The following is a 12,284-nucleotide window of genomic DNA, read 5'->3' on the forward strand; positions in this document are numbered from 1 at the left end:
GACGACTGACGTGGAAAAGGATTTTTGGTTAACAGTAAATTTAGCTGTAGTGACCAGTGTCGGGCAGCTGCTGCCAAGGCAAATGAAATCATGGGGTGCATCAATAGGGGCCTAGGTGCCCACAACAAGGAAATAATTCTACCGCTGTACAAATCACTAGTCAGACCACACATAGAATACTGTGTACAGTACTGGGCACCAGTGTACAAGAAAGATACAGTGGAGCTGGAGAGGGTTCAAAGATTGGGGGAATGGGAGGACTACAGTACCCAGAAAGATTATCAGAATTAGGGTTATTTAATTTAGAAAAAAGAAGGCTTAGGGGAGACCTAATAACTATGTATAAATATATCAGGGGACAGTACAGAGATCTCTCCCATGATCTGTTTATACCCAGGACTGTATCTATAACAAGGGGGCATCCTCTACGTTTAGAGGAAAGAAGGTTGCAACACCAGCACAGACGGGGGTTCTTTACTGTAAGAGCAGTGAGACTGTGGAGTTCTCTCCCGGAGGAGGTGGTCATGGGGAACTCTGTAAAAGAATTTAAAAGGGGTCTGGATGCATTTTTGGAGAGTAAGAACATTGCTGGTTATGTATATTAGAATTATAGGGGTAGAACGTTGATCCAGGGATTTATTCTGATGCCATATTTGGAGTCGGGAAGGAATTTTTTTTTACCTCTAGTATGAGGGTTTTTTGCCTTCCTCTGGATTAACCCAGTAGGGACTCATTAGGGATATAGGTTGAACGTGATGGACTCTGGTCTTTTTTCAACCTTATGAACTATGTTACTATGTTACTCCCATCATGGAACATACTTGTTTCCATGATGGGAGTAGTAGTTCTATTAGAAGCGCATCGGGCTGGGAAGCTAGGCATATGTACATAGAAGCACTGTGGGGGCCAGATAAGGCTATATGTCTGGCCCCCACAGCGCTTCTATAATCATATGCCTCTGCAGCGCTATGAATGAAAAGTATTGTAACAGCAGCGCATCTAGCCGTGAAGCCAGCCTGCCCAATGCGCTGATGAAAGAATACTTGTCATTCATATCGCTGCGGTGGCATATGTACACAGAAGCACTGTGGGGGCCAGATATATATAATGCTAGCGCTGCTGTGGCATCTGTATATATGTCTGAACCTCACAGCGCTTCTATAATCATATGCCTCTGCAGCTCTATGAATAAAAAGTATTCTATCAGCAGCACATCTGGCCTTCCAGATGTGCTGCTGTTAGAATACTTTTCATTCATAGTGCTGTGGAGTCATATGATTATAGAAGCGCTGTGGGGGTCGCACATATTGTGTTATCTGGTCCCCACAGTGCTTTTATGTGCATGCCACTGCAGCGCTATGAAAGACAAGTACTCTTTCAGCAACGCATCTGGCTGGCCGGCTTCCTGGCCCGATACGCTGCTAATAGAATACTTTTCATTTATAGTACTGCCGGGGGCTTATGATAGCGCTGCAGGGGGGGGGGGGGAATATAATAGTGCGCTGCGGGGGGCAAGATATATTGAAGCGCTGTGGGGAGCAAGATATATAGAAGCGCTGTGGGGGCCAGACATATACCCCACCCCCAGCGATTCTATATGTCTTTCCCCTTCGCAACGCTTCTATTTGAAAACCCAGCCGGGTTCCCGGTGGGGAATTAAAAATGAAAGTAAAATACATTGTACATCGCAGAAGAGGGGAGCATGCCGCCCACTCCCCTGTTTAATAACTTCTAATCGCATCGGGTCTCAGAAATGAGACCTGGTGCGATCAATCCCTCAGCCCCTGTACTACAACCCCCATCATGGAACATAATCTGTTCCATGATGGGGGTTGTAGTACAAACACTAATGTAGCCTCCCCAGCCACCGGCAGACTCCCGCAGTCAGGGAATTACTACTCCCTTCATGGAAACTAGTCTGTTCCATGATGGGAGTAGTAGTAGTCCCTCAGCACTGCAGGAGTCTGCTGATGTCCCCTCTTCTGAGCATGCTCAGAAGTAATAACGGATATTATAAACCAGGTGCAAACAGATGACTAAAGGCTCATCTGTTTGCCATAGATTTCAATGTTAAAAATAACGGATATTAATTTCCCCGTTTCTTGTGATGAAAGAAAAATTAGTGCATGTCCCGTTATTTTCCCCGTCACAAATAACATCCATTATTCCTGACGGACTATAACGGATAATCAAAAAATCCCATAGACTTTAATGGGATTTTTTTTACGGCCATTTAACATCCGTTTTTAAGGCTTTCCTAACTGAAGCTTATAATGGGTCTCTTAACTTTATAGTGTGAAAGGGGCCTAAGACGCTTGTTGATGGTTATAGGAAGGGACTGATTTCAGTTATTTTTTCCAAAGGGTGTGCAACCAAATATTAAAGGGGTATGCCGGTGGAAAACTTTTTTTCTTAAATGAAGTGGTGCCAGAAAGTTAAACAGATTTGTAAATTACTTCAATTAAAAAATCTTAATCCTTCCTGTGCTTTTTAGCAGCTGTTTGCTACAGAGGAAAATTTCTTTATATTTTTTTATTTCTTTTTTTGTGTTGTCCACAGTGCTCTCTGCTGACACCTGATGCCCGTATCAGGAACTGTCCAGAGCAGGAGAAAATCCCCATAGCAAACCTATGCTGCTCTGGACAGTTCCTGACACGGACAGAGGTGTCGGCAGAGAGCACTGTGGACAAGACAAAAAAGAAATTCAAAAAGTAAAGAATTTCCTCTGTAGCATACAGCTGCTAAAAGGTACTAAAAGGATTTAAGATTTTTTAATAGAGGTAATTTGCAAATCTGTATAACTTTCTGGCACCAGTTCATTGAAAAAAGTTAAGGGTGCCAATAATTTTGGCCAGCCCATTTTTGGAGTTTGGTGGGACATTATGTCCAATTTGCTTTTTTTCCTCCCTTTTTTGGTTTAGTTCCAATATACACAAAGGGAATAAACATGTGTATAGCAAAACACGTGTTACTGCAATCCTTTTCTGTGAGAAATACTTCATTTTCTAGAAAAATGTAAGGGGTGCCAACATTTACGGCCATAACTGTACATACAGAAAAAGGTAGAGGAGGAGAAAATGACAAGTGATGCTACAATGACAAGTGATGTTCCCTGCTACAACATGCTCAGGCCTTTGTAAACATTACTACAGCTGTAAACTAAAAGAAACTGAAGGCCCGGCACTAGCAGGACTAGGGTGTGCAAGCATATGTCAGGGGTCGGACAGGCGATCGTGGATATTAATAGGTTGCGGCGGTGCAAAGTCCAAACAGAGTGTGTGCAATAATTATGAAAGAAAAGGACATGGGACTGCACTCACCATCCAATGATTCTTTATTGACTAGCGGAGTCACAGGCAGGCATCACGGGGGGAGGCAGGGGATCCGGGACCCCGGTCAGACCCTCCGCGATCTATAACGTATCACTTATCCTTTGTAAAGGAGATACGTTATATACCACTACAGTTTTCCTTTTGCTTCATAGTAAAAACCCTTCAACATATGTTTGGACTCAAAACTGCTGACAGATTCTCCTTAAATGGCCACTATCATAAAAGCTCATTTTTGCTATTGCACTCCTTATAGTTAATAAAAAAAATCTAATGTACTTTGTTTAAAGAAAAATGAAGTTTTCTATGTTTTATTTTTGTTTAAAAAAGCTGCCACTAGGTGTCTCCCTACTTGTCCAGAGCATATATCCCCCCATCTCTTGCACAGACTTTGGATTCCTGCTGACCTGGCAGAAGTCCAAAATCAGGAAATAGAGATGAGCGGATTTTTCAAAAATTCAATTCGGCCGATTCATCAAATTTTCGGCGTATGTCTCCTCGACTTCTCTGCTGGGAAGTAGCTTCTGACTGTCCTCTAGTAGATCGTTCTCACTAAATAGTGGAGCTGAACCCACAGCATACGATTCTTCTGTGGGGGAGGGACCAGCATAGGACAGAGGCAATGGGAGGACAGGGACTGCTCCTGGGCCATGCCAACTGAGGGTTGTCTGAGGAACCCATCGACTGTTGACTGGGGGTGTCAGATGTTGCTGGTCGAGACACGACCGCTAGCTGATACCGGGAGCTCAGGCTTCTTGCTGCGGCTTCTGCTGCCACTCGCCCCTAGTCTCCTGCGACCTCTGCCTGCACCTGATGAATTTAGGCCTCTGCCACTCCTCCTCTTTGAATGTCCTGGCAATTCTCTTCCTGACATAATTAGTGAGTATATGAGGGGAGGACAATACGCTCCACTACGCTTAAAACAGTATTTGTCTAGAACAGCAGCAGGTGTGTACTTTTGGCTGGCCTTTCACAGTAACTAGGCCCTTAGGACTAGAACAGGAACAAAATGGTACACTACGTAGATGTACGTATGTCGTAAGCACTTATGAGGGGAGTACAATACGCTCCACTATGCTTAAAACAGTCTACATTTGTCTACAACACCAGCAGTTGTGTACTTTTGGATGGGCTTTTTCAGTAACTGGGCCCTTAAGACTCTAATAGGAACAAAATCGTCACCACCTATGTATGCACAGGTTACACTTAATAGAGGACAATACCCTCCGCAACCTGTATTAGGCACTAATAGCAGGTGATTATGGCTTTTAGTGCTCTGCTCACACAACTGGCTGGCTACTATTAGCTTTTCAGTTGTTGTACACACCAGTGCTGCAGCACACAGTCGCTATGTAGTACACCCAAAATTGCACTTTCTCTCTGTCTCTCTTCCCTCCCTATCAGTGCATCTAGGCTGGACTTGGGTTTGAGGTGAATCGCTGCTGTAAAAATGCTTTTCTGTGCGACACACACTGCTCTCTGTCCCTCGCTCTCTGCAATAAAACGCTGATGTCTGCAATGACTGGCTGCAAAATGGCTGCCGATTATATAGGGCTGTGACATCACAGGGGTGACTGGCTTCTGATAGGCCATATGCGATTCAGGGTCATATCGCCTACCCGTCTTCCCGTCTTCCCAGAGTTCCTTGCACCCATGTCCTGACATGTGGAGCAGCCATCTTACATGCCTTGGAGCCTGGACTGCACTAAATGGAGTTTAATAAAGCGATTTGTGCGATAGAATCGTGGCGATATTTGGATTCGTAGTAAAATGATAAAATGAATATTTACTGAAATTCGTAACTAATTCGGATTTGTCAGATTCGATTCGCTCATCCCTATCAGGAAATGCATGGGGGGGGGGGGGGGGGGGTGCAGCCTTAACCAGTCATATCTCACACTGAAACTCTTTTATTATGAAAATATAAAACCTTACAAAAATACAAACCATTATTATAAACATAAATACAAATTTTCAATTTCTGAAGAATAAACTGAAAAATAAGCGTTACCAGCTATAACTAAAACACAAAACCATCTTTGAACCAAAAACCTACCTAACCAGCCAGCCCAGCATACACTAGAATTTTTTATTTATTTTTAATAGACAAAATAAATACATACAGCTTACTATGCTACAACAAAAATGAACTCCGACTTGGAACAAATTATTATTATTTTTTTATAAATAACTACACACACAACTAACCTGTTTTAATACACAAACACTCATATTATACTAAACAATAATAGTTTTAAATTTATAAATAACATACATTTTGCTTACTTTGCTATAACATAAATAAATTTCGACTTGGACAGATTTTTTTTTTCTTTCTTTATTATATTAAATTTAAAGAAAAGTGGGGCTAACTTTGCTACGCTATAACAAAAATAAACACTGATTTGGAAAATGTATTTTACCACACACCACACTACACACACATGTACATACACATACACACACAATGTTTTAATTTTTATTTATTTTTTTATAAATAATATTTTCCCCTATTTTAAATAAACAAATTAAACATAGCTTACTTTGCTATAACTGAAAAATAACGTCAATTTGATATTTTTTTATTTTTCATTCCAACTTAAGTAAACTGGCCCGACTATCAACGTAACTATACACCCAAAGATTTTATATACAATATATACAGTGTAAACATTCTTAAATTATAAGCAAATATACAAATAATTAGTAACAAACCTAATACAGTAAATTAAGTCTAATTATACCCATCACCCACACCACTCACATCTGGATGAGGGTCAGAGTCCAAACAGTACAGTCTTGTCCTATAACTGACTCACTCCAGGCCACCCAAAAAGAACATCAAGTCCGCACACGATTCATTTCTTGCTCCACCCAAAATCCCAGACCCAACCTAACTAAAACCCAACTACCTACTGTTCGGTTCGACCCCAAAGGTTGAGACGTCTTCTGTTGCTGGATGCCCAATTTGTGCGCTGAAGACTTGTAAGGGGCTGCAGTCCCCCCACCCTCCCCCAGCGCCACCTGCTCAATCAAGTCACTCAAATCAAGACACAGACACAACTGCTGTGACCAAGCCAAGTGCAGTCTCTAAGACTGGCAATTTACTTAAAATAAGCTTCCTTGTACAAAGGCATGCGCAGTAAACTTTAAATTGTATGAAAGACAGCAAACAGTAAATCATCTGCGTAGTCAGCAAAAGTTGAATACATAACAAGCCATTGTTTCAAGGACACATCTGATAAGATGTGGATAAGATGTTCCTCCCTTGTATCCCATTAGCCTTGAATATAAGATGCTAATTGTCTCTAGTCTATAAACACAGGAGTTATGTAAAAAAAACAAGAATGATAGAATGCAGTCACTTAGACTTAAAAAAAATTGATTCTCTAGAAGACAAAATGGAGTTTCTTCTACCCAATTCTATCACTACCTATACAGAACAACATAACAAATCACATAAAAATAATACAAACCATTTATAGGCCCAAGTTCAGTGCCTGTAAGCCCTTTTTCAACATTCACATTCTGAAAACAAAACAAAAAGCTAGGGTGTCCATGTATTAGCCCACCACCGGGGTCGAAGGATAGCAATCCTGATATAAATAAATTTGAACTCTCCATACTTTACCATACCTCTCACTTTATCTCTATCTCTTCATTAAACTAACCTTACACTTACCCTATCCCTGTTCCTATATCACTGCCCCTAACCAAAATAAGGGTACTCGGCCCAAAAGGCCTAATACCTAGAGCACATCAAAAGAAAAACCTCGCCATAGGAGAGAGGCCCTACTGGTACCAAGACTGCCATACTCCAAAGACCTGATCTTCCCGAGGTCACCGGTGACATTCCTACAAACCTCCACCTCAGAGAGGATTTTCTGTTGGGTCGACACTAAACACTGTGTGTTCCACATGTAGCACCTAACCACTAAATTAAGTGCCCTGGTCTCGGCCACCCAGGGTCCTGAATGCCCCATAAGCCTACTCCGAATAAGTAAGGCCAGCAAGTTGTCTTCAGCCAATGGAAGCACCCGACCTGTTGTAAACCCCAATAATTAAGGGACGATGAAGCAGGAATTGGTCCATGCTTTCCAGCGTGTCCCCACACTCTTCTCGAGGACATCCCTGGTCATCAGAGTTCCTGTACTTCAGGTTGTCCCTTACATATAGCTTCATAAACTAATAATTACGTAAAAAGATATGGTTATACGTTAACCAGTAGTTCACTTTACTGGTCAAGACTTGTGAAAAGCAAAAGAAAGGTGTCATAACACTATATAATTAGCAGTACACCACCAAGTATTTTAATGTGTCAAAGTGGTACTGTCACCAACAAGGGGAAAAAGAAAAGGGGAATTTAGAATGTAGATGCAGCTCCCCAGTCAATCACACTAGATACAGTGGGGATCAAACGTTTGGGCACCCCAGGTAAATTTTTTTATTAATGTGCATAATGAAGCCAAGGAAAGTTGGAAAAATCTCCAAAAGGCATCAAATTACAGATTAGACATTCTTATATCATTCTTAATGTCAACAAAAGTTAGATTTTATTTCCATCATTTACACTTTCAAAATAACAGAAAACAAAAAAATGGCAACTGCAAAGTTTGGGCACCCTGCAGAATTAATATCTTGTACTGCCCCCTTTGGCAAGTATCACAGCTTGTAAATGCTTTTTGTAGCCAGCCAAAACTCTTTAAATTCTTGTTTGAGGTATCTTTGCCCATTCTTCCTTACAAAAGTCTTCCAGTTCTGTGAGATCTCTGGGCTGTCTGTCACGCACTGCTCTTTTAAGGTCTATCCATAGATTTTCAATTATGTTGAGGTCAGGAGATTGTGAAGGCCATGGCAAAACCTTCATTTTACCCCTCTTGATGTAATCTCCCGTGGATTTCGAGGTGTGTTTAGGATCATTATCCATTTGTAGAAGCCATCCTCTCTTTAACTTCAGCTTTTTCACAGATGGCATCAAGTTAGCATCCCAAATTTGCTGAAATGTTTTTGAATACATTTTTCCTTCTACTCGTGAGATGTTCCCTGTGCCACTGGCTGCAATACAACCCCAAAGCATGATTGATCCACCCCCATGCTGAACAGTTGGACAGAGGTTCTTTTCATAAAATTCTGTTCCCCTTCTTCTCCAAACGTACCTTTGCTCATTCTGGCCAAAAAGTTCAATTTTAACCTCATCGTTCCACAGAACTTGTTTCCAAAATGCATCAGGCTTGTCTATATGTTCAAAGTTCAAACGCTGATTTTTATGGTGCGGATGTAGAAGAGGTTTTCTTCTGATGACTCTTCCATGAAGACCATATTTGTACAAGTATCTCTTTATAGTGGAATAGTGTAGCACAACTCCAGTGTCTGCCAGGGATTGTGCAGTCAAACGTGGGTTATGAAATGTTTTTCTCACAATCCTGCGAGCTGTTCTGTCTGATATTTTTCTTGGTCTTCCAGATCTTGCTTTAACTTCCACTGTTCCTGATGACTGCTATTTCTTAATTACATTCCGAACAGAGGATATTGACATCTGAAAAGTTTTGCTATCTTCTCATAGCCTTCTCCAACTTTGTGAGCGCCAACTATTTTCAGTTTCAGATTTCTAGACAACCGCTTAGAAGAACCCATGGTGCTGATTGTTGGGGCAAGGTCAGATGACTCTGGGCATTTAAAACCTTTGAGATTGACATCACCTGGTCTTCCCAGATGATGATTGAGAACAATCCATGACACTGGCAGATCTCAGCTTTGCAAAGGGGGGAGTGCATGCAATAAATTCTGCAGGGTGCCCAAACTTTTGCAGATGCCATTTCTTTGTTTTCTGTTATTTTGAAAGTGTAAATGATGGAAATAAAATCTAACTTTTGTTGACATATTATAAGAATTTCTAATCTGTAATTTGATGCCTTTTGGAGATTTCCCATCTTTCCTTGGCTTCTTTATGCACATTAACACAAATTTTTACCTGGGGTGCCCAAACTTTTGATCCCCACTGTAATATCAAAATAATACGCCCTTGCTATTCACCCAATAGTAAGGGGGTATTATTTTGATACTTACCTACTAGTTGTTGTATAGAACAAGTGTTTATCTAGTGTGATTGACTGGGGGGCTGCTTCTATATTCTAAATTCCCCTTTTCTTTTGTTGGTCTCAGAACCACTTTTTTGACACACAGCCTTTATTCTATATAATTAGAACTACACCAAATATTTAAATGGGTAAGTTTTATGGCACCTTTTTTTCACATATAGCTTCCCCTGAAAGCAGTGCCAGGCCAAGTCCCAAAACTTCTGGGGGATCCTTTTCATGTTCAAAAGATACAACCCCACCCTCAGATCCTGACCTGGGCAGTCGCTGAGCACCAGAGGCTTCTGGAAGTGGGTCAACAGAACCCGTTTGTCAAGGAACTGTCTTGACTGGGTCCTGATCTCCCACACTCCCAGACCCCACTAACATATCGCCTTCAGCGTCAGGATAGCGTAAGCCGGAAGATATCCATGAGGCATACAGAGGTCCTTCAACCGCACTCCTCTCTCCCATTCCTGGAAGAAAGGCTGAAACCATTCCCTGCAGGAGATTACACACAGAGGAGCCCTCTCTTTCCAGAGATTTGAGATGTTAGTTTTCAAGAAGGTGTTTACCGTAGATAAACCCCCCTATTCTCCACGTGCGGTATGTAACCTCCCTCTTGACTAGGTTCAACTTGTTCCCCGTTAACAGTTGGAAAAACAGGCTGTAGATCCTAGTGTATTAAGCCTCTGGCAAGATACATACGCTGCCCACGTACGTTAAATACGGTGTAAATAAAAAAATAAAAAAAACATATGTGGTATCGCCGCATGCGGAAATGTCCGAATTATAAAAAGATATGGTTAATTAAATCGCACGGTGAATGGCGTACGCGCAAAAAAATTCCAAAGTCTAAAATAGCGTATTTTTGGTAACTTTTTATATCCTGAAAAAATGAATAAAAAGCGATCAAAAAGTCCGATCAATACAAAAATGGTACCAATAAAAACTTCAGAACACGGCGCAAAAAATTAGTCCTTATACCGGCCCGTACACGGAAAAATAAAAGTTATAGGGGTTAAAAGATGAGAATTTTTAACATATAAATTTTCCTGCATGTAGTTATGATTTTTTTTTAACGAAGTACGACAATATCCAACCTATATAAGTAGGGTATCATTTTAACCGTATGGACCTACAGAATAAAGATAAGGTGTTATTTTTAATGCACTGTGTAGAAACGGAAGCCCCCAAAGGTTAAAAAATGACATTTTTTCTTCAATTTTGTCGCACAATGAATTTTTTTTTCCGTTTCGTCATGGATTTTTGGGTTAAATGACTATTGTCACTGCAGAGTAGAATTGGTGGCGCAAAAAATAAGCCATCATATGGAATTTTATGTGCAAAATTGAAAGCGTTATGATTTTTAGAAGGTGATGAGGAAAAAATCAAAATGCAAAAACGGAAAAACCCTGCGTCCTTAAGGGGTTAACAAGATCATGACAGGTACTCTTTAAAGGGAGTCTGTCAGCAGATTTATACTATCAATCAAGCCAAGCTGAGCAGGGGGGAAGCCAGTTAGACCACTTCCTACACACTTCACCTTTACCACAGCTAGGCTTAAAACTAAGTATTTCTCTGAAACGCTGCAGTGTTTTAAAATAAATCTTAGTTATTCATGATGAGGGAACCAGATGCTGCGCATGGTTCAGACCCTTCATATACTGAAGTATGGAGAATAGTTTGTATACAAATGTGTACACTTTTACAGTTACTGGGGGACTTCAGACCTATATTGTAAATGATAAACTCATGTATATGAACACCACATAATGCAAGTATGGGACCCTATACAGCGCATACTATTCTAGTTATATCTATAGTATAATGAAATTACCTTAGCTGATGGTGACCATGCTACCTTCTCTTTATTAGTGATGAACTGGAGAAGTTTATGGAGGGAAAAGGAGCCAGTAACCCAGGAATTATGTTGCTGACCACAAGTCTCAGCAGGCCCTTTATGAGGCTGGAGAAATATGTCAATTCCCTTCAAGAACTGGAAAGACACATGGAGGTAAATGCTTCTTTTAAAGTGCTTATTGATGTTGCAGCATCTCTTTGGAATGTTTGGTGTGAGGTATGAACAGACTTTTATTAATTAGACAATGCATGAAAAAGGAATTCAAAGAACACCAAAGAAAGAATCCATGTGTCAGGATCCTTACCCTCGTGCCTAGAGTGTTCCTTGTAATCATTTAGTGACACATGACATACAGTTACACCATAAGCGTCATCAAGACGTGAGCTCAGAAGCTGCATACAGCAGCCGCCTCTCACTGTTAATGACCAACATGCTTATGTTGGTCATGTAATCCCTTAAATACTGATGGTGCCATTTAAAAGGCCAGATGACATATGCCAAATGTCTGATCTGCTAATATGGCAGCCGGAGGTCTTCTGAAGGCCTCAGTGCTGACCAAATTGGCTTTAATAATACAGCCTGCCTCAGACAGGCTGTACTAGCAGAGCACCTATCTATCTGATGAATGCAATAGCATTACATTAATCAGTATAAGCAATCCAATGATTGCTTAAAAATTTCCCTAACAGGGCTTAGTGTTAAGTGTTAAAAATAATAAAAAAAAGTGTTTAAAAATATTATAAGCCCTTAAAGCTGGAGCGTAATGCAGCAGGAAGATTACAGTGGCATAACTCAGGAAATAGTGAATGGATTTAAGTAGGTGACTCCTCTTTGTAAAGCTGTTCACCCGCACTATAACCCAGTATATTGGGTTTAGTGCAGGTGAACAGGGTGTCAGTTTCTTTTTAACAAATATTCAAAATTAAAATGAACCCCCTTTTTCATTTTTTTTTTTTTTATAAATAAAATGGGCACTGTCAATTTAAAGAACTTTCGACATGTTCAAGAGACATGTCA

General features: G+C 40.7%; 1 protein-coding gene across 3 annotated transcripts in view; it reads left to right on the forward strand.

Annotated features, from left to right (window-relative positions):
- ARHGEF6 (Rac/Cdc42 guanine nucleotide exchange factor 6) overlaps positions 1-12,284 on the forward strand; it is a 213,081-nt gene that overhangs the window by 63,534 nt on the left and 137,263 nt on the right. For all 3 annotated transcript variants that reach the window (XM_056540316.1, XM_056540318.1, XM_056540319.1), the window contains exon 10: positions 11,282-11,420. In XM_056540316.1, coding sequence (XP_056396291.1) covers positions 11,282-11,420 — 139 coding nt within the window. The remainder of the gene's footprint in view (positions 1-11,281; positions 11,421-12,284) is intronic.

The sequence above is a fragment of the Hyla sarda genome, chromosome 9 (genome assembly GCF_029499605.1).
Source record: "Hyla sarda isolate aHylSar1 chromosome 9, aHylSar1.hap1, whole genome shotgun sequence".
NCBI lineage: Eukaryota > Metazoa > Chordata > Amphibia > Anura > Hylidae > Hyla > Hyla sarda.